Below are 26,961 nucleotides of genomic sequence, written 5' to 3' on the forward strand. Positions count from 1 at the left end.
AAGCGCAGCAATGCGCACATGGTAGTAGGCTTATGTATGCCAGTTAGGCGCTAAACCCCTTGTAAAGCGGATTAATGTGCTTTAAGAAGTTATTTGGCCACTTTAGTTGTGATACAAAACATATAGGCCTATGGGCTAGGCTACGAGGTGTGCGACTATAATTAGAAGAAGTCACACAAAAAAAGGCAGTTTCTTATGCTGGGCATCATTCACAAGTGATAATATATAGTGTCACCCATCAGACTATTCTTGATTTTATCTTGTCTTTACATAAAATAAATAATATATGCGTGAAATTTGTTGATTTAGAATGGACCATTATCGTACAAGTAATCTGTGCACTTAAATAGCCAATGGGGGACGCTTTTCCAGTAGTTCATTTTCATGCCAGCCAGGTAGGCTATACTCCTGTTGTAAAGATAAACAATGTGCTTAATATTAGGAATGTTGAGAAATAAATATAGTAGGCCCAGCCTATAGAAAGCTGATGGAATCCTCCTCTTTTTAGTAGAGGCCATCACTGTTATCTCGCGCAATTGCATAGCCTATAGAAATGTGGCGCAACATGAGCTCATGGGCTCTCATGAAGTGTTTGATTAGATTTTCGAACACATTTGCATTGATGTCAGAGTGATTAGAGGGACAATAGAGTGCTGAGTCCTAGGCAGTTAGCAAGTTTGGTAGGCTACTAATGACCATCAGCCGCATCAGAGCTTGGAGAAGCCTAATTACCTTTGACTGCCTTCATGATTCGTGACCGCCGGTGTGCCGATAATACGGTCACCGCAACAGCCCTAAGTACAACTAGTCATAACTCATGTACACTGAGACCACTTCAAACCCAGGAGTGTTCAGTGTCTGATTTTCAAACAAAACAGAAACTAAGGAAACTGACTTGCAGCATTGGACAATGCAGTTCTGTCTGAGGAAGGAAATAATGAAAACAGATGTGAGAAGACAGGCCAAAAAGACTGGAAGATTACAATCCTCTACTGGACTGCACCTGCAATTCAAAGAGTATAGAGAAATATGGGTACTAGCCCAATATATACAATCTATTCCATTATGAAACATTATAGGACTGCTAATAAACTGTTTGACAAACTCTGATTGGTTCGGTCCTAAGGAAAACTTTTCCAGATTTCTGACAGTGCATGTAAACAGTGCAGGCCGGCTCAGCCAACCATTTCCCCATCACTGACAGAAGACATCAGATGCAGATGCCGCTCACCACAGGAGAAAAATACTCCTATTTCAATATCAAAGAGCCCAGACAAATCTAATTTCCGGACCTCCTGAGGCAGACAGATGGAAGGTCTTTTATCTGAGCTCATGGCATCTTGGGACACAGCCCAGCCTCGGGTAATGAGGTGATTCTAACTGACTGGATGACCATCCAGAAGAAGTCTCTCAGACACAATTCCATTACAGAGGATAGAGAGTGCACAGTCACAGAAACATATACAATATTATATACATGGATGCTCATAGACACATCTGGAACATGCACATACAGGCACACGACAAGCAGCTGCATGCGCAAACACAAACACTTAAGCACTTTGTGTGAGATAAATGTGGGGTCAGATAATGTAGAGATGGAGAAAGTCAGTCTGGCACTGACATATACACTGACAGAGGTCTATATAGTGGTGGGATATGGAGCAAACCTTTAGCATGGTCCAGCCAGGGCTCTTGCCACTTCTTGCCACGCTTGTGGCTTCTCTTTTCTCTCTGTGGCTCTGTGGGGTGAGATGAAGGGCCTCAGGCTTTACCAAACAGCAAACACAACCACCCTCAAACCCTCATCCGTAGAGATGGGTTGTTGAATTACTTTGAATAAACGTATTAACGGTTAATAGGATGATTCTTGACAGTGAGAGCACAAGTCCAAACCAAGGCTCATTTCATGCCTGCCGGATCAGTACAGAGTAATGAAGTTGAGTACCTGATGCCGGATCCGCCTTGGTGTCTGACTTCCGACGGCCCTCTTTACACTTCTCCTGTTTGGAGCGGATCCGTTCCATCCTGAGGGGAAGGGCAGACATATTCTGATGTCATCATGACTCATGATGAGCACTGACTACTTTACCCTCTCTCTCTCTCTCGCTCTCTCAGTTTTTCTACATCAGTTGTATATGATTAAGCAGTCACCTAATATGGCACTTGACCACACTACAGTCTTGGTTTTGGACATGTGTTTTCCAGAGATCGTCCATCTGCTGTCATATTCATCAGACATATGCAGAGGGAGATTATTGGCCTTGCTAGTGGCCATTCTTGGCTATGGGCTAGTTATGAGATCTGGCTCTCTCATTAGCCCGTTTTAGCTTGATACATGAGGAATGGCTCAATGTGTTGAGAACATGGAAAGCGGTCATTTCTATGGTTACTCACGATCTCTTGAGCTGCGAGAGGGACTTCTTCTCTACTTCCTGGTGGAAGCGCATGTTCTTCACAATGCTGGCCCTGAACAGCTCAAAGCCCCTGTCACAATTAAACATCAGGTCAACATAACGTTTCCATACAGTACATACAGACTGAACACACAGTAAAACAGTATCAGCGTGAGTCCATCAAAACTCTGTGGCAGTTGCAGGGGAATGTCGAGGCTTTTAGGGTGCCCTCCAGGGGGTGCTGTGGAGACCAGTGCTCACCGGGAGGCTTGGCGGGCAGAGGCCTGCAGGTCGGCTGTCACGTGCAGGAAGTAGCAGCTGAGGAACACTCTCCTCTGCAGCAGGAGGAAGAAGAAGCAGATACTGTCCCAGATGATCCCTGCCTCCTCTACAGGCAGAGTACACGCCTTATCGCTCACACTCTTAGCTGTAGGACACACACACACAAGCATACAAAGTCCGCTTTGGTTATTCTATAATGTCATTGTTTTCCTGCAAATTTGGAGGGTGACATGTGTGTTCACTCATAGAGATAAAATAACTGTATCCACCTGTATGTGCTGAGTACTCACGGTCATAGTAACCCTTGACTGTGCAGACCAGACTGAAGAGTTGGATCACCCAGCAGAAACTTTTCTGCATCTCCACCACAAACACACAGGCCAAGATCTGGGGACAACACACACTATCCCTTAAAATGTATGCAAGCATAGCAGTTCACCTAACAAGGTTCATTTCCACCCTGTATAGGATTACGGTTACAGTATGTGGTTGTCCACAGTGAGGTGCATAGCCACTCACAGACAGCATGTTCTTGGAGATGATTACGGCCACATTGTAGATGATGAGGCAGTCCCACATGACCAGGCGCGTGCGGGAGGGCTTCCTGAGCAGCTTGGTGCCGAAGAGCAGGAAGAAGAAGCAGGCCAGCAGGTAGCCCAGGCCGAAAACACTGATCCTGGTGGCCCCCGTCACAAACACCACCGACAAGACAAACCAGAACATATGACGGAACACCAGCACCTTGGCCATGTCCAGGTAACACCTGGAGGAGAGGGGGAGAGAGAGATGAGAGTTAATGTTGATACTGTATACTGGTAGGTGTAGTTGAGGATGTATAATAGTTAGTGCCCAGAGTTTTTCCTGGTCAGGTCGCATGGTCAGGAAAAACTCCCGCCCCTCATAATAATGCCTGAAGGGTATGAAGAGGAGGATTGTGGTTATAGCTGCTGTTAGGCCAGTTGTTCTCGGTGTCTGGTCATACAGTACCTGCAGTTGATGAAGTTGGGGGCAGGGTTGAAAGGTCGCTCGTCCATGGGGTTGGGGTCGTCTGTGTTCTCCCCAGCCAGAACCATCCACTCCTCCCTCTTCTCATCCTCAAACACCTTCCACTGCTGGGAGGCACACATCAGGAGGACAAAGTCCGCTGGAGGGACCAGATACAGACACAACCATCAGCATCAAACTGGAGAAACGCTACAGTAGAACATCAGCAAATTACTAATGAACAATTTTCTATATTATGCATCTATGACCAGGATATTTTGAGGTCAAACACAGGTCGTAGCGTTAGTAGGCCACAATATCACTGAGGTCAGATGAGGCAAGAGACTGACCAATGAGGTTCTTGGAGTTGGGGATGGTGTAGAAGTCTGGGAGGTAGATCCATTTGATGAGCGCTGAGTTGATTATGACGGGGGTGTTCCATCGCCAGGGGTAGTCTATAGAGGGAGGGACATACACTGTCAGATACTGTAGGTACCAGGGGTAGTCTATAGAGGGAGGGACATACACTGTCAGATACTGTAGGTACCAGGGGTAGTCTATAGAGGGAGGGACACACTGTCAGGTACTGTAGGTACCAGGGGTAGTCTATAGAGGGAGGGACACACAGTCAGATACTGTACGTACCAGGGGTAGTCTATAGAGCGGGACATACACTGTCAGGTACTGTAGGTACCAGGGGTAGTCTATAGAGGGAGGGACACACAGTCAGATACTGTAGGTACCAGGGGTAGTCTATAGAGCGGGACATACACTGTCAGGTACTGTAGGTACCAGGGGTAGTCTATAGAGGGAGGGACATACACTGTCAGGTACTGTTGGTACCAGGGGTAGTCTATAGAGGGAGGGACATACAATGTCAGGTACTGTAGGTACCAGGGGTAGTCTATAGAGGGAGGGACATACAATGTCAGGTACTGTAGGTACCAGGGGTAGTCTATAGAGGGAGGGACATACACTGTCAGGTACTGTAGGTACCAGGGGTAGTCTATAGAGGGAGGGACATACACTGTCAGGTACTGTAGGTACCAGGGGTAGTCTATAGAGGGAGGGACACACTGTCAGGTACTGTAGGTACCAGGGGTAATCTATAGAGGGAGGGACACACAGTCAGATACTGTAGGTACCAGGGGTAGTCTATAGAGCGGGACATACACTGTCAGGTACTGTAGGTACCAGGGGTAGTCTATAGAGGGAGGGACATACACTGTCAGGTACTGTAGGTACCAGGGGTAGTCTATAGAGCGGGACATACACTGTCAGGTACTGTAGGTACCAGGGGTAGTCTATAGAGGGAGGGACATACACTGTCAGGTACTGTTGGTACCAGGGGTAGTCTATAGAGGGAGGGACATACAATGTCAGGTACTGTATGTAAAGGTGGTGATGTTCTTGTACAGCTACTGGGAAGCTGGCAACAATGGTGATACGTGGAGATGAATGAATCCCACTCACCTATACAGAGTGCAGGGGGAATGCCCACACACAGTATGTACTGGTAGATCATGAAGATGCTGAGGAACAGGCAGTACTTGGGCCAGATCTGAGCGATGGCCGCCCGGCGACGCCGTACCATGATGGCCACCAACCAACAGCTATGGATTATGACTAGGAAGTTCATCCGCTGGCCAATCACATTCACCGTCATCAGAAAGCAGATCTTGGAATGACACATGGACAGAAAAAGACATGGAAGATATGAGATGAATCCAAAAGCATAGAGAAATACACCAACATGCTTTTGAATAGTAACTCCAAACAGCAGCAAGAGGCCTACCTCCAGGCCAAACTTGTAGAAGCTGTAGTTGAGTAGGTACTTGATGCAGGCCAGCAGGCCCTGGTCCAGGGTGTCTCTGGTGGCCTGGGGGAAGATGGCTGGGATGAGGGGAGGGGACCTCTGCTGCTGCCTGTAGTGGTGGTCCTGGTGGCGGTTCACTGTGGCCTCAAACACCAGCAGCATCAGCACCAGCAGGTGGTTCTGGAAGGACACAAACACGACAGCATGAGCTAGGTCCAGTCCACTCGTTATTTGACCTAGTACCAAAGTTGGGGTCAATTCCATTTCAATTCCAGTCAATTCAGAAGGTAAACAAAATTCGAATAAAAAATATGTCAGTGGTCTTCCTGAATTGACTGGAATTGAAATAGACCCCAACCCTGCCTAGTACACATATAAAAAAATGTATCATGACGACGAACATAGCTCAATGACATTACCTTATAAATCACAGTCAAAAAACTGTCCCGAAGAGCATTGATCTCACCTTGCTATAGCCCAGCACGGTGGCATCCTTCCTGAAGCCAAACCAGTTGGCTGGGTCTACAGGCGCTCTGTACAGAGTGGAGTTCAGGACCTCAGCATCTTTCAGATTGGTTTCATTGGCCAAGGGCTATGATGGATAGAGAGATAGAGATAGAGATAGAGAGAGAGAGAGAGTATATGAGACTGAGGAACTGTAGCCAGAACGTCTCGCTGCAAATCACAGAAAAATAAACTGAAGGCTGTTCTCCTCTAAACAGCCATAAAGCAGGGAGACTAAACACGTCAACAGAATTCACACATGAAACTGCCAGTAATTAGCACCAAGGTATTAGCTTCTCACCAGGGGTAAATACTAGCATAGCGTGCACTCAGCAGAACGCTGGCAGCAGGAGTGTGAGAATGCTATCAATATAAACAGAGAGCATAACTTTGTACACTTTCATCTGTACTCCACTGTGTGTGTGTGTGTGTGTCTTTCCAGACTGGTGTCTCACCACAGTGCAGTTGTTGGAGTACTCGACAGGGTCGACGATGCTGAGCTGGTAGAGCATCTTGCAGACAATGATGATGCAGACCCAGATGGTGGACAGACAGCAAGCCATGTGGCGGAAGCGGGTGTAGGGCATGGCAAACGCCCAGAGCACCACCAGAACCAGGTTCATCACAGACGGCTGAGACAGAGAGATATAGATAGAGTGAGATCACGTGAGATAGAGTGAGTGAGTGAGTGAGTGAGAGAGAGAGAGAGAGAGAAAGAGATAGACAAAGAACGAGAAAGAAAGAGATCGAGAGACAAGAGAGACAGACAAAGAGAGAGGCCGTTTAGAAAAAGTGGGCTTGGGGCTTGGTTCCAAATTCACACGGTGCATAATAGACTTTAACAGATGACGGCTGTGGACTACTGACCTCTCCCAGAGCCACCCAGACCACGAAAAAGGCCACCATCTTGAGGATGTGCAGCTCCAGGACCCTCCAGATTAACACTTGGATCTGGGTCAGCGTGTCAGAGAACTTCCTGAACAGAACTATCAGCCTGTTCATCACCAAACCCCACTTACTGGGCATCATCTCTGTACAGCAGAGAGAAAGAGAGGGAGACATCATTATAGACATGCCACATATACAGAAACACTTGCCTTCCACTGTTTTTGTTTGTACAATTGTAAGCAGTCTTTGGGTCCTAGAAAAGCACTATACAAATCACATTTTATTTGTCACATACACATGGTTAGCAGATGTTAATGCGAGTGTAGCGAAATGCTTGTGCTTCTAGTTCCGACAATGCAGTAATATCTATCAAGTAATCTAACCTAACAATTTCACAACAATTACCTTATACACACAAGTGTAAAGGAAGGAATAAGAATATGTACATAAAAAAAATATATGAATGAGTGATGGTATAGAACGGCATAGGCAAGATGCAGTAGATGGTATAGAGTACAGTATATACATATGAGATGAGTAATGTAGGATATGTAACCATATAAAAGTGGCATTGTTTAAAGTGGCTAGTGATACATTACATCAAGATGCAGTAGATGGTATAGAGTTCAGTATATACATATGAGATGAGTAATGTAGGGTATGTAAGCATATGAAGTGACATTGTTTAAAGTGGCTAGTGATACACTTATTACATACATTTTTGCCATTATTAAAGTGGCTGGAGTTGAGTCAGTATGTTGGCAGCAGCCACTCAATGTTAGTGATGGCTGTTTAACAGTCTGATGGCCTTGAGATAGAAGCTGTTTTTCACTCTCTCGGTCCTCGCTTTGAAGCACCTGTGCTGACCTCGCCTTCTGGATGTTAGCGGGGTGAACAGGCAGTGGCTCGGGTGGTTGTTGTCCTTGATGATCTTTTTGGCCTTCCTGTGACATGGGGTGGTGTAGGTGTCCTGGAAGGCAGGTAGTTTGCACCCGGTGATGCGTTGTGCAGACCTCACTACCCTCTGGAGAGCCTTCCGGTTATGGGCGGAGCAGCTGCCGTACCAGGCGGTGATACATCCCGACAGGATGCTCGCGATTGTGCATCTGTAAAAGTTTGTGAGTGTTTCTGGTGACAAGCCGAATTTCTTCAGCCTCCTGAGGTTGAAGAGGCACTGCTGCGCCTTCTTCACGACGCTGTCTGTGTGGGTGGACCATTTCAGTGTGTCCGTGATGTGTATGCAGAGGAACTTAAAACTTTCTACCCTCTCCACTACTGTCCCGTCGATGTGGATAGGGGGGTGCTCCCTCTGCTGTTTCCTGAAGTCCACGATCATCTCCTTTGTTTTGTTGACGTTGAGTGTGAGGTTATTTTCCTGACACCACACTCCGAGGGCCCTCACCTCCTCCCTGTAGGCCGTCTCGTCGTTGTTGGTAATCAAGCCTACCACTGTAGTGTTGTCTGCAAACTTGATGATTGAGTTGGAGGCGTGCATGGCCACGCAGTCGTGAGTGAACAGGGAGTACAGGAGAGGGCTGAGAACGCACCCTTGTGGGGCCCCAGTGTTGAGGATCAGCGGGGTGGAGATGTTGTTACCTACCTTCACCACCTGGGGGCGGCCCGTCAGGAGGTCCAGGACCCAGTTGCACAGGGCGGGGTCGAGACCCAGGGTCTCGGAGCTTGATGATTATTTTGGAGGGTACTATGGTGTTAAATGCTGAGCTGTAGTCGATGAACAGCATTCTCACATAGGTATTCCTCTTGTCCAGATGGGTTAGGGAAGTGTGCAGTGTGATTGCAATTGCGTTGTCTGTGGACCTATTGGGGCGGTAAGCAAGTTGGAGTGGGTCTAGGGTGTCAGGTAGGGTGGAGGTGATATGGTCCATGACTAGTCTTTCAAAGCACTTCATGATGACGGAAGTGAGTGCTACAGGGCGGTAGTCATTTAGCTCAGTTATCTTAGCTTTCTTGGAAACAGGAACAATGGTGGCCCTCTTGAAGCATGTGGGGACAGCAGACTGGCATATGGATTGATTGAATATGTCTGTAAACACACCAGCCAGCTGGTCTGCGCATGCGCTGAGGACGCGGCCGGGGATGCCGTCTGGGCCTGCAGCCTTGCGAGGGTTGACACGTTTAAATGTTTTGCTCACGTCGGCTGCAGTGAAGGAGAGCCCGTAGGTTTTGGTAGCGGGCCGTGTCAGTGGCACTGTATTGTCCTCAAAGCGAGATCCAATGTATAAAGGGTTGCAGAAGACCTCATTAAGCATAACAACATCAGTGCTCACCATCATCCTCGGATCCGTCATCCCTCAGATCCGTCAACTGGTTTTCCTCCTCAAACACAGCCCCATCATCACAGCGGCGGACCTCTGGTCTGTGCCTGTTCCTCTTCCTGTGGGATCAAAATAGTGGCATCATATAGGATATTGTTTCTGCAGAGGTGGACAATGGCTCTGCCGGCAGTGACATTAAATGAGATGGACAGCACACGACTGAACTATCATTTACTATGGACATGACTACATGGGAATTTGAGGAGCATATTATCTATTATCCTCTGTCTGGCAGTGAGTCATACAGTGTGGGAGGAGCCTGAGAGGAGCGTACCGGTGTATTGGCGTGACGTGGTCCAGGTCTGTGATCCTCATGAAGGGTTTGTGGAAGTAGTGCAGCTGCAGGATGCAGGCCAGCAGGAAGAAGCCTGGGATCAGGATGCTGGTGAACAACTCGGTCAGCTTAAAGGTCTCCAAGCCGATGTCAGCCAGCCTGCAGGGAGACGGAGGAGCAGGACTCGCTTCAATTTCCAGAGGTTTCTACTATACTCATAGTACACCTCAAACACAGATTGGAGAGATCAGGACAACATAGGAAATCTGGAAAAACGAGTGCGGAAATTGATAATTAGGAATTCCTGATTAACCAGGAAAAACCACATCCATGAACCCAGATTGATGTTAATATAGGCCACTTCATCATCAAACATAATGACAACCCTAATAAGAAAGTGTGTATTAGTCTTGACCACACAGTGAGGTGGGGGAAACGTACTGCTCTTCAGTGAAGCCGGTGAAGTTCTTCCAGTAGGCAGGGAAGTCCTCAAACTGGAAGGTATAGATGGTGATAAGGACCAGCATGGTGTAGGCCACCACCAGCCACCAGAAAACCTTGAGCAGCCTCCTCCACAGAGAGTAGTACACCTGACGATATAGGTTACAGTAACAGTTACAGTCACGGTGGGGGTGGCCAACAACAGCAACATTCATTAACATGTCATTGACCAGTCAGTTTGACCACAGGTCAAATCGAGGTAACGGAGTTATCCCCAGTGCGACCAGGGGCAATTTGCCACATAAAACCAGTTTGTTGTGTGCTGCACTGTGGGCTGACCCTGTGTTACACTCATATTTGTTTGTGTGTGGAGGGTTGAGAGCAGAAGCAGGGAACACACGTACGAAGTAGCAGTCGGACCAATAAAGTAGTGTTGTAATATGGAAATCGCAAGGAGTTGATGATGGGGGTCATAGATTAAAAGGACTTCAGAGTGTGACCCCCTGGACTGATGGCGCCTACATACCTGGTAGAGACAGAGGCAAAGCAGGAAGAGCAGCATGTAGATGATCTTGTAGCCCACCAGCTTGCCCGCGAAGCTGACCATGATGAACATGCCTCCACACACATAGATCCAGTACTTGGCATAGCAGCTCATCACGAGTCTGCCCACAACCTTCAGAACAGACTCATTCTGCCCGCTCCCCTCTGTGGACCCAAAGGGAGAAGGAGCACCTTGTTACTAACCAAACAGAAGACACTGCCATACTGCACGGCGCACATGATTTGCAGTCAGTGCCAAAATTGACGCGCTCAGTACTGTAAAGGTGGCTCTGGATGAGAGCATCTGCTAAATGACTAAAATGTCAAATGTAGATAGCGGGAGAGAATGTTACTGGACCATACTAAAGCACACACACACCTGGGAACTTCATAACTTTGGTAAAGTACTTTATTGTGTAGAGAGAGAGAGTGAATCAGAAGTGTACCCTCTCACCTCCAGTGGTGACCTCCTGTAGAGGGGCAGACCTGCCCTTCTTCCTGCTGAAGTTGTCCTTCACTGACTGGCGCAGGAGCAGCCAGAACGTCAGCGTGTACAGCAGCTGACAGGATCAACAAAACAGACAGAAGGAGAGAGGAGCGGAGGAGAGAGATGTGAAATGAGACACCATTGGGAGTACAGTCTTGACACTGTTTGGGAGATTGACTGCAGGGCCACACTTTTAAGTGGTTCTAAACCTTTTAAGAAAGTGCAGGAGCATATACTGTTAAATAGCCTATTCAGCATATGTGACAGGCATGTTTTACACATAAAATATTTGTTGAGTGGTTGAACTTTTCAGGTACGCACTAAATGATACTGTCACGCCCTGACCTAAGAGAGCTGTTTTTTACTCTGTTTAGTTAGGTCAGGGTGTGATAGGGGGTGGGCATTCTATGTTTGTGTTTCTATGTTTTGGCCGGCTATGGTTTCCATTCATAGGCAGCTGTCTATCGTTGTCTCTGATTGGAAGCCATACTTAGGCAGCCTTTTCCCACTTGGTTTTCGTGGGTAGTCGTTTTCTGTTTCGTTTGTGTAACCTGACAGAACTGTTGGCTGTCGTTTTGTTTATTTGTCTAAGTGTTCGATTTCATTAAAATACAGCATGAGCACTCAACACGCTGCGCCTTGGTCCCCTCTATACGACGCCCGTTACAGATACCTTCTGGACATGTTTACTACAGCTCTTCAGTCTTCAGAATACAGACTACTGCACTATCAATTTCCTGTAGGCACATTTCCCAGAGCCTCTGTCCCACTGCTGACCCTGTCCCCTCCACCCCTACCCCCTCTCTCCTCACCATGGCCCCCAGGCGGAGGCAGGGGTACTGGGCTCGGTCCAGACCCAGCTGTCTAAGGCTCATGGTGCCCACGGTGCGGGGCAGCTCCGGCTGCAGGTCCATGGCCCAGACGTACTGCAGGAAGCAGAGGGCCAGGCCGTAGAGCAGGATGAAGGGAGAGCACAGCGTGGCGAAGTGGCGCCTCGCACGCAGCATCCAGATCAGACACGCCCACAGCAGCAGCACGAATGTCAGCCAGCTGTGGTAGGTGATGCTCCACACCTGCAGAGGGGCATCATGGGAGATGGAGTTCAGGTAAGACATGACATACCCTCACTGAGAACTGCTGTCACAGAACCAAGGCTTGGTTCCAATATCCCATGCATTCTTAGTGGTATTCTAGTGTGGATATTGGAACATAGCCTAATATACCCATAGGGCTCATAGAGAGGATATATTTACAATGTGAATTATATTTCAGAGTTACCATCATGGCGATGAGAGCACACACGTAGCTCTGCTGCATGACCACTCTACCCAGCAGGTGCAGAGGGTGGTCCCCGTGCTGTGCATCAGGGGAGCTACTGAGCCCTGGGCCCAAGTCCTGATGACTGGAGCCATTGGTGACGCGATCTCCTTTGCGCTCTATAGACAGAAGCGTGTTCTGGAACACATACACAACACACCTTTATACAACACACCACCAGCGGGGCGACAGCAGTCAGAGAATGGCAGCAGCAGCGAGTGGCGCGCGCGGATGGCGCGCGGCCGGACTGCATGGAGCAGGGCAGGGGTGCTATCAGGTATCTCATGCCCACCTCAGTGTCGTCCTGGCTGGGTCGTCTCTGAGCGGACCAGGGCTTCAGTTCCACATCCTCTCCTCCTCCAGCATCAGTTCCTTTGACAAGCTGGGCCCCCTCCTCACCCTGTCATATAAGCAAGTACTGATTCAGAAAGCAGCACAGACAGAGAGGTATGTTTCATGCCTTTGCATGCTGATGTCGGTACCTTGTCAGCCGATCCATGGTGGCTGCTGATCTTCAGGACCGTCGCCACGGTGATGTACAGGAGAAGCAGGATCCCGGGGTTGACATACACCGGCCAATCATGCTCCGTGTTAAGGATGAGGTCATAGGAGGCGGAGCAGTTGCCAGGTTTGATGATATCCTTGAGGCCAAACAGTCTGGGGGTTGAGAAGAAGTGAGAGAGAATGTAACAGAAGCTTGTATATGGAGTTAAGTTTAGGAAACATGGTTTCTCTGTGAAACGTCATCAGATGACGTCAACTTCATCGCACAGTTTAGCCCTGTGTTCACCCAGCCTATTGAGTATAGTTTCAAGGCAGAGGAAATGTCAGGTTAGATTTGTGGGCTGGAACGGACTTCTCATGTTGATGGCTGAGTGTGGCTAAGAGCCAGAGGTAGAGGTGAAGATAAAGAAGGAGAGATAGAAAGAACGAAAGATCACAGGTGTTTCCACCTGGGAGGCCTTGATAACAGCAGTACATATCTCTCCCTCTATCTCTCCAGCATCCTATGCCAAAACCCTGAGGCACCGAGATGGAATGCTACAGGACGGCTTCATCACCCCCACCCCTCCACCCCGTTTCACATCCCAGGTGTAAGAGGGGAGGAGAGGGATGGTTACATTTGGTAATATTCCAAAAACAACTTGCCAGTATTTCCTCACATAGCTTTCACACTCCACTCCTCCCCTCTCATTTCACTCCATTTCCTCTTCTTCCCCCTCCTTCCCTCCATTGATACTGAGAACTATGAAACAAAACTGAGAACTGTCTCAGTTCCACTCATCTGCTGTTAGGTAAGAGTGCAGTCTGTAACTGTCTCAACAAGATCACAACCCCAAAAAGATGATATGTTTAAGGTTATCAGAAACTTGTGAGCCAAGGAGTCATTGTGTACAAATCACTTCAGAATCAATATGTTTGAATCACAATCTTGAGCTAGTGTGACAACCAGGAGCATCGCTATGGCTGCTGCCAGTCCCTGTGAGAAGTAAAGCTGAGTAGGTACTAGAGACATGAAATACAATGACTAAAAGGGAATAGAATGACTTATTTGGGTAGAGGTGGGGTACTGACCTGGCCCACAGGCTGGCAGGGGGGAAGATGCCCTGGGCAATGGGGCACTGGTACAGGTAGAGACACACCAGGTGGCCCGCCGTGAAAAAGCCCACCATCACACACAGCACGTTGAAGCCTAGGTGACTGATGGGAAAGTGGCAGGCCCACCATGTGCACACGCCGATGAAAAGCAGGAAGTAGATTGCAGAGAAGGCCGAGGGTAACGTGATGCCTGGGGAACAGAGATACAGGCGAGGGACTTTATCAACACGATAATACTGCACGTCGTCTCTCAAATACAACAACCCATACATGGATATCTTAAAGCAGTTCCCCCATACTTCAATGCAGGGATGGGTAACTGGCGGCCAACGGGACGCCCCCCTTTTGAAGGCCCTTGGTTCAATTTCCCACCAAAATGACATTTTTTGGGGAACTCAGTCAGGGTCTCAACTTACTGTTGCCAGGCAGAATACTAGAATACAAAAGGTGCAATTTAGAAATTTGGTTGTGCATCAACAGATGTTCTCTTGTTACGTCAGTCACTGTTAGTAACTCAATCGGCCCATGCCAGCAAAACTGTTTTAGATTGGTAAGTTAGTCTAGTGGCCAGCTATATAAACTTGTAATCATCAAGGTGGAATTAGAGTTTGGGGGGGGGGGGGCACTGATTTTGTTAATCTCACTCAGATATCATTAAAAACTGCAAACATTTCTCTCCACCCTATGTCAAAATGTGTAATATTGCAGGAAACTAGCTGAAAACTGCTCATTTTCTTCTGCTAATGAAGTTCCTTTTATAATTAAGCAGTAATACAGGGGTTATTCCCTTGACTCCACTCCACTCTACCCTCACCTCCCTCTAGTTCTCACCAGCCAGAGCCAGCAGGGTGATGGCCAGGATCCGGCCCAGGTCCCTCAGGACCTTCTGGGCTGTGGCTCGGAGCCGGGCCGCCAGCTGCTTGGCACGAGTTGCTGCAGAAACCACATCATCCCCAGGTTCACTGGGCGACGAAATGCCTTCCTCATCTCCCTCCTCTTCCTCCTCCTCTTCACCCTCCTTTGTCTCTGACCCATCCTCTGCCTGGAAAGAACCAAAGCATGAGCCAAATGTAAACCGATATTCATAAATGTAATTAATAATTTTTTATTTTTGAACTTTTACTTCCCCAGAGACAAAGGTCTCTTTTGCAAGGGAGCCCTGTAGCACAAGGCCAGCAGCAATTGCACAATAAAACGTAAGAGAACAAATACTTCAATAAAGTGTAATGTCAACAGTACGGTAAATCTCAGATGCAACGCGATCTGTATCCCCGTTATCAAGAGCACTTAACTTCCATGACAAGAACCTGGCACAAAGCATAACCACCAGACATACATGTGATACTATTCTTGTCATCTCCAGTTACGTACATACAGTAGGTCAACACTGTAAACGGTAAAACTGGCATGGCACATTACACACTCATGGAGATCACTTTCTGACTGGGGCGCTATGTTCAAAAGGGGAAACTCCCTGACAAACACCTGCACCTAATCACATCGTTTAAGGTTCTAGATAGGGCATTTTTTTTCTAAGGGTGTATCTGCAACTTTCCATTACCAAAAATGCATTATCTTAAGCATCAGCAACATTATTCTCGATGATGGAATACAGTACATAAGAGGCAGAGTGTGTGGTGTGTGTGTCTGTGGGAGTCCAATTACCTGGAGTCCCTGTCGTCTTCTGTTTAACCTAGAGCGTTCGGGTTAGTCTGTGTGCTGCTGACTGCACAGCGGTAGAACTATCAAAAGACAGATAAAAGGAAAGTAGGCCTCTCTCTCCCCCCTCTCCCTCATGTTTCATTAATACCGCTTTTCCCATCTCATTCTGACCAGAAGTATCTCTCTAGACAGATGCTTGCCTCTCACTAACGTTTCCCTTCTTTCAGACGCTTCTCTGTCCTTCAAGCGAGGTCTTATGATTATCTGGGAGAAGTATTGCTAGAGGCAGAAAGATCAAGCACCCAGAACATTCCTTCATCTAGGGTTCCTCCCAAGAGATCATCATCAACATCACTCTCCTGCCGCCGGCACTCCCATACCTCTCTCTCCATCTCCCTAATACACCCTATCCATCTGTTATACATTCCCTCTCTTTCCCTCACACTCCCTCCCTATTTCCCTCCATCCTGTCCCCTCTCTTCTCCTGACTGTCCAGTGGCTCCTCTGTGGTCTATGATGACTGCCTGGCCTTCATGACTCCAGCCTCCTCTCAGTGTGACCTGTTCCAGGGGAGTCGTTGACACCCCCAGCGTGTGAAGTCAACCATTGACCACGGGAGTCTCATTACTGAGGAATCCCCGCTTTGGGTGGGCTAAGAGGGGTGGCATTCCTCACACACGCCCTGTCACATACACCAACCGGTCACCCGCACAACATCCCTCCCACACACCCTGGATGAACAGCGGGGACAGTGTCAAGGGTTAGCCACGTGCACAACCTAATGGGATTCTGTTTCTGGACCTGCACATGGAGTATGCTTGGGGTTTTCATGAAGACTAATCCTCCTCTACAAAATAAGACAGGAACGTTTATGTTACTGACAACCCACTGCTGGCTCCCCTGTCCTCCCTTAGATGTAGTTCTGAGTGAAACCATGTGAGCCAGCGGGAGAGTGAATGCAGTGTGATGAGAGGGTGAGGTGAGGTATACTGTATGTGTTAAAGGATGTGCCCAAACTGCCCATTTCACAAACACAGTCTCCAGTTTCCCCAGCTGAAAACCACCAGGCTCCACAGCCAGTCCCCTGAGTCCCGGCCACATCAAAGACCATTGTCTCAGCCTCTCTGGCTGGAGGCAGCCGCTCATTCCCAAACACAGGAACAGCCGCAGAACGTTGCGGTCGGAACGTTACAACATCATCACAGAGATGTTGTGAGAATGTTGTTTTTGATGTGTGTGCAGGTCTGAAAGTGGACAAGAGGCTCAACAGCAGTTTGGTTGTGTTTGTTCATTGATCGAGTCATGGTCCTTTTATCCTTGTCTGACACAGATCGGGGCAGGCTGTGTTTGTTTGGGTGGTAGCCCTGGCTACGACAGGAGTAGAAAGCTGTTGCTCAAGGCAACAGAAAGAAACAAATTAGGGAGAGAGAAAAAAAATGAGATTGAAAGTACAACGTAGTCTGGAGAGCGAAGAGCAGTCGAGACTGTCAGCAACAAAGGAAACGGAAGAAAAAAATCTTCCACTAATAGACTGGCTGGTGAAACCTCAGTGTGTGTGTGTGTGTAGAGGCCCATGGGTAGGAGGCAGCATTACGTCTGGGCAGCATTACGTCTTCCACTAATAGACTGGCTGGTGAAACCTCAGTGTGTGTGTGTGTGTGTAGAGGCCCATGGGTAGGAGGCAGCATTACGTCTGGGCAGCATTACGTCTTCCACTAATAGACTGGCTGGTGAAACCTCAGTGTGTGTGTGTGTGTAGAGGCCCATGGGTAGGAGGCAGCATTACGTCTCTCTCCCAGGCAGGCTGAGGCTGGGCTAGCCTGCCACACTGCGGAGCAGAGCAGGAAACCAACTCAGCTGGTGAAACAATAGCTACCACTGTCACCAGCACCAGGCCTGAGGGAACCTCCCCATTACCTCACTGTGTCTCTCTCTCTGCCCCAGTAACACCACAACAAACACCAACACACCAGAGAGCAGTAACACTCAACTACTGTAGCATACCACAACACTGTTTCACCACATGATACAGTTCCATAGAGAATAATGCTGCCCTCCAGTACCTGTATGTCCTCTTGCTCATAGGCTGACCGTAGGTGAATCTGTTCTTATCAGCAGTGATTGCACTAACAGTGCTATCAGCAGTATCTGGCTGCATCAAAAGGAAGATGGCCTTTCACGGAAGCATTCGGTTGTGCGTCTTGTGAGCTTTAAATTCTGTGAATATTCTGAATGCGATGTCCTATTTACTCTGCAATTTTGGAATATGATTAAAGCGAAGTAATTATGCACAAATGTTTGTTACCACATAATGATTTAAATTTAAGAAATGGTTGTGAACAAAACATGAAGTTTAATATGAACAGTGTGGAAGGGCTTGAGGCAAGCGAGTGGGTGTGGCGGACATGGCCAGCCCAGCTCATACATTCATTCCAGCTCAGACATTCATTCCAGCACCTCAGGCATAACCCTCCTCTTTAATCAGAGACAAGACATTGGGTGCCATAACATTAACTGCTTCCATTTCCTGAGTGGTGGAAGCCAGGGACACTGCTTACTATTTGTGACTCACTGATTCGCAGGGCAAGACTATTACTATATATGGTTCGGAGTACTACTATATAAGCAGTGCTTAAATTTGTAAAATCGAAAGGTGCCGGAACAAAAAGTGAGCGCAAGAGAGGTGTGACCTGGGGGGTTCTGAGGTACCGGAACGGATGAAGAAAATCCCCTTTATAATAAAGCATTGCATGCATATCATCGCATTTACGTAGTGGCATAGCGCAGTAGAGTAGAGGCACTTACATAAGTTGCACACATGGGGAACATTTATAGTAGCCTAGGGTCAACATTTTTGGGGGACTTTTATAAAACGCATTTCATACGTCATGTTACATGACTGGAGACTTTGGCAGAATCTTTTTTAATACAGCACAAATTATCGAAATGGCAAGCTACTTTGACACTGACAAACTGAGATCAATAAAAACGACATTGTCTTGAATCCATCAATAGTCTAGGCCTTGGTGTGTGGAGACACATATTGAGGAGGAAGTTATAGTCCTAAACCTGCTTTCCAGTTTCACTGACTCACCCAATGACGTGCAGCTCACTTGCTGGTGATGGCCGATGCACTCGTGCCAAAAGCCTCTCTCTCTCTTTTGTAAAACAATATTTGGAAATGGCTCCTTTTCAGCAGGAGCCATTTGCTTTCCAACCTGTATTTCCCCTCGATTGTATTTGAAATATTGCGAAAGGCCTGTTTTGTCTACATGTACATGCTGTTTTTTCACTGACAGATTAGCCGGGCGTTCCCAAATGTAGGCTATTCCTTGTTATGCTATTGGACTACAATCCACAGCTAGGCTAAATGATAGGCTTTCTCATTGCTAAATTATAGGCCTTCTCATTGTGTAGTAGGCTATTCTGAATTATTTAATTTATTTCTGAACAGACAGCAGTAATTCTATAACTTTGGCAAATGTATTTCAATTCATCAGGGGTGCTGCAGTTCCTTCAGAACCCTTGGCGCGGCTATGATTCTATAAAGGAAATACACGATGAAGTGCAACGCTGGAGAGATGAGAGTTGCAGGTTCATGTCTATCAGAGCAGAGAGATCATAGAAAGTGAATCTCATTCTAGTTATGTGAGAGATACTGGCGCTCTTCTCACACAGCCACGGGTTGGTCTCAAACATAGGTTACAATGTTGCATAAACCATAGACTCGGGCCGGCCCAACCCAAATCAACTCTTAGAATCTACTTTATCACATGACGTTTTTTTGTGGGTGCAGGAGAATGAACAAATAGGCAACTCAAATGAACTGTGATGGCTTTTATTCTCATTTTTACATTGCAAAAAGTGACAATTATTTTTCATGACACGAGAGGTACCAGATCCGGCCAAATAGGTTTCCGGAACAAAACACACATTTATCATGAAAGTGCTAGGTAAAATACCCCAGAAACACTAATATGCAGTGCTTCATTTGAGACGGATCCTGTTTGGCTCAAATTAAGCACTGCATTTAGTGTTTCTGGGGTACTTAACCTAGCACTTGCATGATAAATGTGTGTGAGCGCGCATGTCCCACATATGACCCATATTAATAGCAGCATAGCGGTGAGGCCCAGTCTGTGTCTATAGAGTAGATAACCACTCACCCCCTGTGTGGAGTCGGAGGCTACCGGCAGGAAAGTGACGTCATCTCTCTTCTTGACCAGCCGGTTACACACCACCAGGGTAACCAGGGAGATCACAAACACCCCCAGGTCAGGGGTCAGCAGACGCACCCCACTCCACGGGTCATCCAGGGGCAGCCTAGAAGACAGAGCCACATGCAGGGGTCAAAAACCTAACGAGGAACTACACCGTGTACATTCTCACACACTTACACAATGACAGTAAAGAGGGTACATAAATGATAACATGTACCACTACCAGTGAGTCATAAGGTCAAAGAACAAACAGAAAGAACAAAAGGAGATGTAAGAGTGAACATTGGTTGAGTTCTGAAAATAACAGTATATGATCTCCACACACAGTTCAGGGAGGAATGATCCTCAGTGACAAGATACACCGTTTCCAAACATTCCCCACATACCTGGATACACCGACATGCCTCGATAGTGTCTCCCACAAACTACCTGTAAAGACAGAGAGTGTTAGGACTACCAGCTCTCCCCAGGCCACTCGGGCTCTGACATGGAGTGTCGTTTAGGGGCGGGACATGTCATACAAGGCAAGAACTGTAGAGAACAACTACAACATAGAGTCCTGCTGCAGCTACCGTAGATGTTCCCATGAGCCCCCAGTAACTCTGGGAGTAAGCCGCCGTGTCGGTATTTGAACGGGCTTGTGAGGAGCCCAGGCATGGACAGACTGAAGCTGGAGTCAGCATGGTGGACTAACTCACATGGTCAAGAGAAGCAAATAATATGACATCAAAGAACACTGCTTTAGCTATTAAAGCTCCTTGAGGACATATTGATACGGCCTGGCCAAAGCAAGTGCAGACCACGAAACAAAATCCACATTTTCTACAGACGGACAGTGGTAAGCATGGAGCATTCACTGATTGTCGTTAGCCACCGGCGTGGAATACTGAGCAGTAAACTGAGTGTGAAGACAGCTGGACTTAACGTGTCAAAAATTAAATCAGGGAGGGAGAAGCAATGATTTCAAGGAGTTTCTTTAGTCTAAGTCAGGGGTGTCCAACTCTTCCCAAGGAGGGTCTAGTGTCTGCTGGTTTTTGGTTTTTCCTTTCAGTTAAGACCTAGACAACCAGGTGAGGGGAGCTCCTCACTAATCAGCGACCTTAATTCATCAATCAAATTTCCAAGGGCGGAGCGAAAACCCGCAGACACTCGGCCCTGGGCGGGATGAGTTTGACACGAGGTCTAAGTGATTGAAGCTAAACAAGCCCCTTATGTATGGCACAGGCCATTGTTTAGATATGCGGACTGAAAACATGGCAATGGAACGGCCTGTGTCAAAGACGTCTATATTCACTCACAGTTGTTTCCCAGTGCATGGTCCAGGTCAGGGAGAGTGTACAGGCAGATCTGGAAGGAGACATGGGCTAGCAGGAAGAGAAGACTGGTGCAGAACAGAGCCTTGATGAAGCGTCCAGTATGTCCTGGAGAAAAGAGAGAGATGGCGTTAGAGGAGGGGAATGGGAGGGGGGGGCAATGTAGAATATGAAAAGGGAGGATAACAACCAGTTCCTCCCATCCCTCAGGTAAAATAGGTTCAGGAAATAGCAGCGTGCACAGTACTAAGCATGAACAGGACAGCAGGTCATTATAGAGGGTTTGGGTTGAAGTGTTTTCCAAGGACCTGTCCTGATCTGACTCAACATCATCTCACCTTCAAAATGATGCTTCATTTTCCACCAGTCAGAACACAGAACACATACAGAGGCCATGGAGGCACTAGTAATCACAGCAGTACCTTTAGAGTCTAAGCAGGAATGGCTTGTAACAGTTAATTGCCCGTTTTTAAACTAAATGGGAACAAGCCTGTGGATGGCATGGAGGTACTGACCGTGCCGAACTGTGCCGCTGACCATAAAATGGCCCCCTGCACGTTCTAGCCCTGAAGCCCCTCCTCCTCGCCACATGTTTGTGTGAGGCAGCTTTGATTGGTCTCCCCATAAAGCTGTCAGCTCCCATCGGTGGTGTGAAACGGGCCACAGTTAAGACACAGGCACAAACTCCCAGTGTAGTGAACGAACGCTGCAGGTCCCTGTGGAATCATGGGGGATTTTCCTTTACAGGCGTTGACTGGCTCAAGAAAATTAGCAGCTACAACAAGTCAGTGTGAAGGGACGAGCTTAGGGCTTTGATTGTGTTTTATGGAGATTTTTTTTCTCTGCGGCCTGCAAGGCGAAGGGCAGTTTAACGGCTCAGTGCTGCTCTATCACCCCCTCAATTACAGCAGACAGGAGGCTAGGTACTGCATTTACAGGCTTATCCCTGATCCCAGATGTAGGTTTATCCCACGAACACCAATTTACATTTATGACTAATACTAGACCTGAAGATGAAATAATATTCAACGTTGCATTGCTAGCTAGAGGTAGTATGCCAGAGCAGTGAGAGAGTATCATTCATGGGCCTGCTTTCTGAGCATCATCCTTTTAAATCATTTCATGCACAGTGAACCATTCACATTTGATTTGGCGTGCACCCCTCAGTGACGCAATGTGAACTTTGTGAAAAGGTTAAGACTGCCCCCCCCCCTCCCCCCTCCCCTCCCCTGTGCAGGATCAACATCCATCACAGACACTCTGTTGGACATGTTTATCTTTTCATGTACGAGATAGAAAATAATGTTTTAAAAAGAGACGTGACAGTGCTGATAAATGTCAGACACACAGCCTGCCTACCGTAACGACCAGCGGACACACATCGAGCACGCTGGAAAAGAAGGGACCTTGTCCAAGAGAGGAGCACGCTGGAAAAGAAGGGACCTTGTCCAAGAGAGGAGCACGCTGGAAAAGAAGGGACCTTGTCCAAGAGAGGAGCACGTTGGAAAAGAAGGGACCTTGTCCAAGAGAGGAGCACGTTGGAAAAGAAGGGACCTTGTCCAAGAGAGGAGCACGTTGGAAAAGAAGGGACCTTGTCCAAGAGAGGAGTAAATAGTAATGGAAGGCGTTGTACACGACCTAGACCACCTGTTGACGACGAGTTCACTCTGACTTACTACAGACAGCTCTACTCAACTGCTGCAACCCAAACCCTTGCACATAAGCTCCTCTGTCTCCAAGTGTGTGTGTGTGTGTGTGTAAGTTAAGTTCACTGCACCGTCTTCCCCCTCTTCAATCCCCCGGCTCCCTACCCCTGCTACTGGAAAATCATGATGTCATTGTCATTACATGGATAGTCTCTTTAATACTCAACTCCAAATTCTGTAACTGCCTTGCGAATCTTCAGCATGTGTCCTGTGTCACGGTATAGTTCAAGGCTATTGAGTCCTTCCCTCTCCTGTAGGACCTGAAGGTCTATCAGCATAACCCATCATAGTTCTTTGCAGGGTCATCATGGAGATATCCATCTACTACATTCCTACGTTACATTACTCAGGACCGTCAGCTAGAGTGACATGACCTCTAAAACACCAACAATATGCACGCCTAGACCCACTTACCTGTATTTACACTGTCATTGCACACCACTAAGTAATCTGCACCGTAATCAAAGTTTTGGGATCGTTTCCTCTTCCAAGAGGTAAAGTAGGAATGGAATGTGGAGGTGCATTCCAGTGTCTTCATACAAGGCCAGAGGGAGACAGCTCCTCATAGGGAACCAGAGCAGGTTTCATATGAGATCTCTCTGAGGAGAGACCAGCACAGCCACCAATGTGGAAACGACATCTGAGACCTGCCATCACTATGTCTAAGTACTAACAAGACATAACACAAACCAAACATGATATTAAAATCCCATCCATCTTCACACCAGGGACAGCATGACATGACAGCCAATGACAACCATTGCAGTCATGGCCTCATCATCTCTCATCAGATAGTGAACAATCTGGGAAGGTCTGGTCTGGTTTGGGATCGGAGTGGGGGCAGCAGGGTTCTTGGTGAAAGCCAGAGGTGAGCAGAGGCCACTGGGTAGTGTAGTCCACTACAGGGAGATCAAACCCTAACTCAGTGAACTGCCGGACCTTTTTTCTAGGCCATGTTTGCCTTTTCTAGTTTGTATTTTCAGAGACAGGCAGAAATTCGCTCTGGTGACGTTTCAGCGGCCGCCCTCCTTCCCCACTCACCCTTGTGCTGTATGCGTCGTAAAACCTCAACTAAAACCTGAAATCTGGGGTGACATTACTGGATTTTCCATGAAACAGGATCATTTGGAGGAATTCGAACATTTACGAGAGTAGCTCTGAACATTGTTTTAACAAGTCTTGTGACTGTAGTGCACCTGACATGGAGGGGTGCAGCAGGGTTTCTGGGCCCGGGTTAGAGTGGAAAGGAAAACAGTGCATGTTAAAAGAGCAGGGTATTATGTTTAATACTCAGGCCGCTAAACAGCCACAACTTTCACAGTTTGGTCTTGAGGTTATCCTGCAGCTGTTGGGTTTATTTATTCTTGTACACTATTTAGACTGAAGGGAGATGGAATAACAGGCACAAGTCGAAAACAGAACCTAACTGAGTTTCATCCCTGAGAAATGAGCCCACTCCTGCCAAGCACTCTGAGAGATACTGTGCTGTGTTTTTTTTGGTTTGTTATTAAATTAAAACAAAGTGTTTTCTTTGAATTTACCTCATTTGTAAAAGGGGGGAGCTTTCCAAAAAGAGTACCTCAGGCATAACGGCTTATTTTTCCAGCGTTTAGATGGCCAGTGTAAACATGGCTGTTATGGAGAGGAGCCCACAGGGCCAGCCTCCGGACACAACAGTCCAGGGTACAGAGGGCGTTGTGGTTTAAATTAGGGCACTGTGGGCATGTTATTTTCTGATGATTATTCCCTATTGAAATTTGGCCTTTAGGTACCATCTCAAATGTCAGAGGTCACGGTAAAGCAGGTCTTAGTAACTGCTATCTGGGCCCTTGAGCCATAAAATCAGCCATGGGTGTCCTTAAGCGATTAAGACGTTTCAAATGTATAGGTCTATTCAACCCAAGGTCTCAGCCTTGATTGAATGTTTTGGAACCAGGCACGAAAGGGTGAAACAGCAAACAGATAAGGCAAGAGGATTTAGGTCTGCCCTCCCCTCTGGAAGAGGAAAGATTTGCTGCGAACCTCTTAGAGTAATGTCTTCCTATCTGTCTGTCTGTTAAACCTTTAAACATAGAAGTCTTGTATTTTGCATCGCGCATTTCTCCACACCTTGACTGGTTTTCAATTCCTAACACCATCCACTGACTGGAAACACACACACTGCATCTCTGGCTTACACCACCCGTACGGTACACACTACATCTCTGGCTTACACCACCCGTACGGTACACACTGCATCTCTGGTTTACACCACCCGTACGGTACACACTGCATCTCTGGTTTACACCACCCGTACGGTACACACTGCATCTCTGGTTTACACCACCCGTACGGTACACACTACATCTCTGGTTTACACCACCCGTACGGTACACACTGCATCTCTGGTTTACACCACCCGTACGGTACACACTACATCTCTGGTTTACACCACCCGTACGGTACACACTACATCTCTGGTTTACACCACCCGTACGGTACACACTACATCTCTGGTTTACACCACCCGTACGGTACACACTACATCTCTGGTTTACACCACCCGAACGGTACACACTACATCTCTGGTTTACACCACCCGAACGGTACACACTACATCTCTGGTTTACACCACCCGTACGGTACACACTACATCTCTGGTTTACACCACCCGAACGGTACACACTACATCTCTGGTTTACACCACCCGTACGGTACACACTACATCTCTGGTTTACACCACCCGAACGGTACACACTACATCTCTGGTTTACACCACCCGTACGGTACACACTACATCTCTGGTTCACACCACCCGTACTGTACTGCTCAAATATTAGAGTGAGAGAACACACTGACCCTGCTAGTTGGCCTGCTTACTAGAGGGATCTCATTCACATGTTCTATGTGTGTAAACTCATCACACTAGGCTACATTTGTTTAATAACTTCTACCAACCAGCAACAATAAATCAGCCACCAGAAGAAACAGCTGCCCAACAGTAAACAAAAATGACATTTATTTATGTTTTGTTGTTTTGCATCGTATGTCATGTCCTGCTCCCTACGCTTATCTGTGCTGTTCTCTGACATCCTGTCCTGTCGCAGTGCTGCGTTGGTGTGAGAAAAGCTGCCGTTTGCGTAAGAAGACTGCTGAAATAACAGTGGTGTGTGGAATCCCAGTTCCTGTTGGGGGCAGAGGAGCGGAGGGCACATAGCAGGCTTGCCTCTGGGAAAAGCTCCTCTCTGGCCCCATGGCCTCTCACTCTCAGGCCACTGATCTAACCAGGAGAAGCAACCACCCAGAGGTCCGCAGACCCTCACTCCCCCCACCAGGGTTGGGGTCAATTCCACTTCAATTCCAAATGTTCCTCATTGAAAAGCATTGAAGACAACTGGAATTTAAATGGAATTGACCCCTAAACCTGCCTCCCATATAACTCCCAGCAGCAGTGGAGGCTGCTGAGGGGAGGACGGCTCATAATAATGGCTGGAATCAAGTGTAATGGCTGGAATTAAGTGAATGGAATAGTATTAAACAGATGAAAATCATGCGTTTGATACCATTCCATTCCAGTCATTATGAGCCGTCCTCCCCTCAGCAGCCTCCACTGCCTAGCAGGTAAAGGAAAGTAAGGGTCAAGCCATAAAATAGCCAATATGTTTGTAGGTGTACTTTACATGCTATTTAATGAAGATAGTGATGTAATTTGCTTTCATTATTAAAAATGATTTACAGGTTGACATGGTTTGTGATGAAATATGCAGCCTCTTTTCAGTGCAGACTAGCAGTATATCGTTTTGCTCCATGTGGCGGTGGACAGATACCTTACATACTGATGCTAGTTCTCTCTCATTATTCAAAATACTGGACTCTATTTTCAATGGCTGAACCTGCTCCATTTCTCCATAGGGGAAAATGACAAATAAAAGGACCACAAATTGAATGGAAATTCTGGTCCAATAAACCAGATGGGCCTATTGAGAGTGGTCTCATATTTGTCTGAGAACAGACAGCTGTCCTGTCCGATATATCAGCATTGGAACAGAAATCATTTGAAATCAGCTGCAAACTAGTTGTCAACAGCACTTCCCACCCTTCCCACAGTCTATTCTCTGCCCAGTTTAAGCTGTGGTCGGCCTTGAGTACTCATTTATGGAGGCCTGGCCTGGTGTGCATTTCCCTCACACCCTCTCATTTATCAGCATGACAGT

At 47.3% G+C, this 26,961-nt stretch overlaps 1 protein-coding gene across 2 annotated transcripts in view; it reads right to left on the reverse strand.

The window, feature by feature from the left end:
- LOC106587265 (piezo-type mechanosensitive ion channel component 1) overlaps positions 1-26,961 on the reverse strand; it is a 73,319-nt gene that overhangs the window by 13,696 nt on the left and 32,662 nt on the right. For both annotated transcript variants that reach the window (XR_014382817.1, XM_014175505.3), the window contains exons 3-29: positions 21,048-21,170; positions 20,136-20,178; positions 19,696-19,852; positions 14,699-14,909; positions 13,844-14,057; positions 12,751-12,925; positions 12,561-12,668; positions 12,230-12,406; positions 11,764-12,024; positions 10,919-11,024; positions 10,448-10,629; positions 9,922-10,070; positions 9,481-9,639; positions 9,159-9,265; positions 6,850-7,013; positions 6,438-6,614; positions 5,945-6,070; positions 5,458-5,658; positions 5,136-5,340; positions 4,013-4,117; positions 3,666-3,822; positions 3,198-3,441; positions 2,969-3,065; positions 2,658-2,823; positions 2,398-2,487; positions 1,949-2,028; positions 1,671-1,742 (exon numbers count right to left, since the gene is read on the reverse strand). Coding sequence is in view for 1 of the 2 variants with exons in the window: in XM_014175505.3 (XP_014030980.2) it covers positions 1,671-1,742; positions 1,949-2,028; positions 2,398-2,487; positions 2,658-2,823; positions 2,969-3,065; positions 3,198-3,441; positions 3,666-3,822; positions 4,013-4,117; positions 5,136-5,340; positions 5,458-5,658; positions 5,945-6,070; positions 6,438-6,614; positions 6,850-7,013; positions 9,159-9,265; positions 9,481-9,639; positions 9,922-10,070; positions 10,448-10,629; positions 10,919-11,024; positions 11,764-12,024; positions 12,230-12,406; positions 12,561-12,668; positions 12,751-12,925; positions 13,844-14,057; positions 14,699-14,909; positions 19,696-19,852; positions 20,136-20,178; positions 21,048-21,170 (4,056 nt within the window). In the remaining variant the exon portion in view is untranslated. The remainder of the gene's footprint in view (positions 1-1,670; positions 1,743-1,948; positions 2,029-2,397; positions 2,488-2,657; positions 2,824-2,968; positions 3,066-3,197; positions 3,442-3,665; positions 3,823-4,012; positions 4,118-5,135; positions 5,341-5,457; positions 5,659-5,944; positions 6,071-6,437; positions 6,615-6,849; positions 7,014-9,158; positions 9,266-9,480; positions 9,640-9,921; positions 10,071-10,447; positions 10,630-10,918; positions 11,025-11,763; positions 12,025-12,229; positions 12,407-12,560; positions 12,669-12,750; positions 12,926-13,843; positions 14,058-14,698; positions 14,910-19,695; positions 19,853-20,135; positions 20,179-21,047; positions 21,171-26,961) is intronic.

The sequence above is a fragment of the Salmo salar genome, chromosome 26 (assembly GCF_965601325.2).
Source record: "Salmo salar chromosome 26, fSalSal1, whole genome shotgun sequence".
Taxonomy (NCBI): Eukaryota; Metazoa; Chordata; class Actinopteri; order Salmoniformes; family Salmonidae; genus Salmo; species Salmo salar.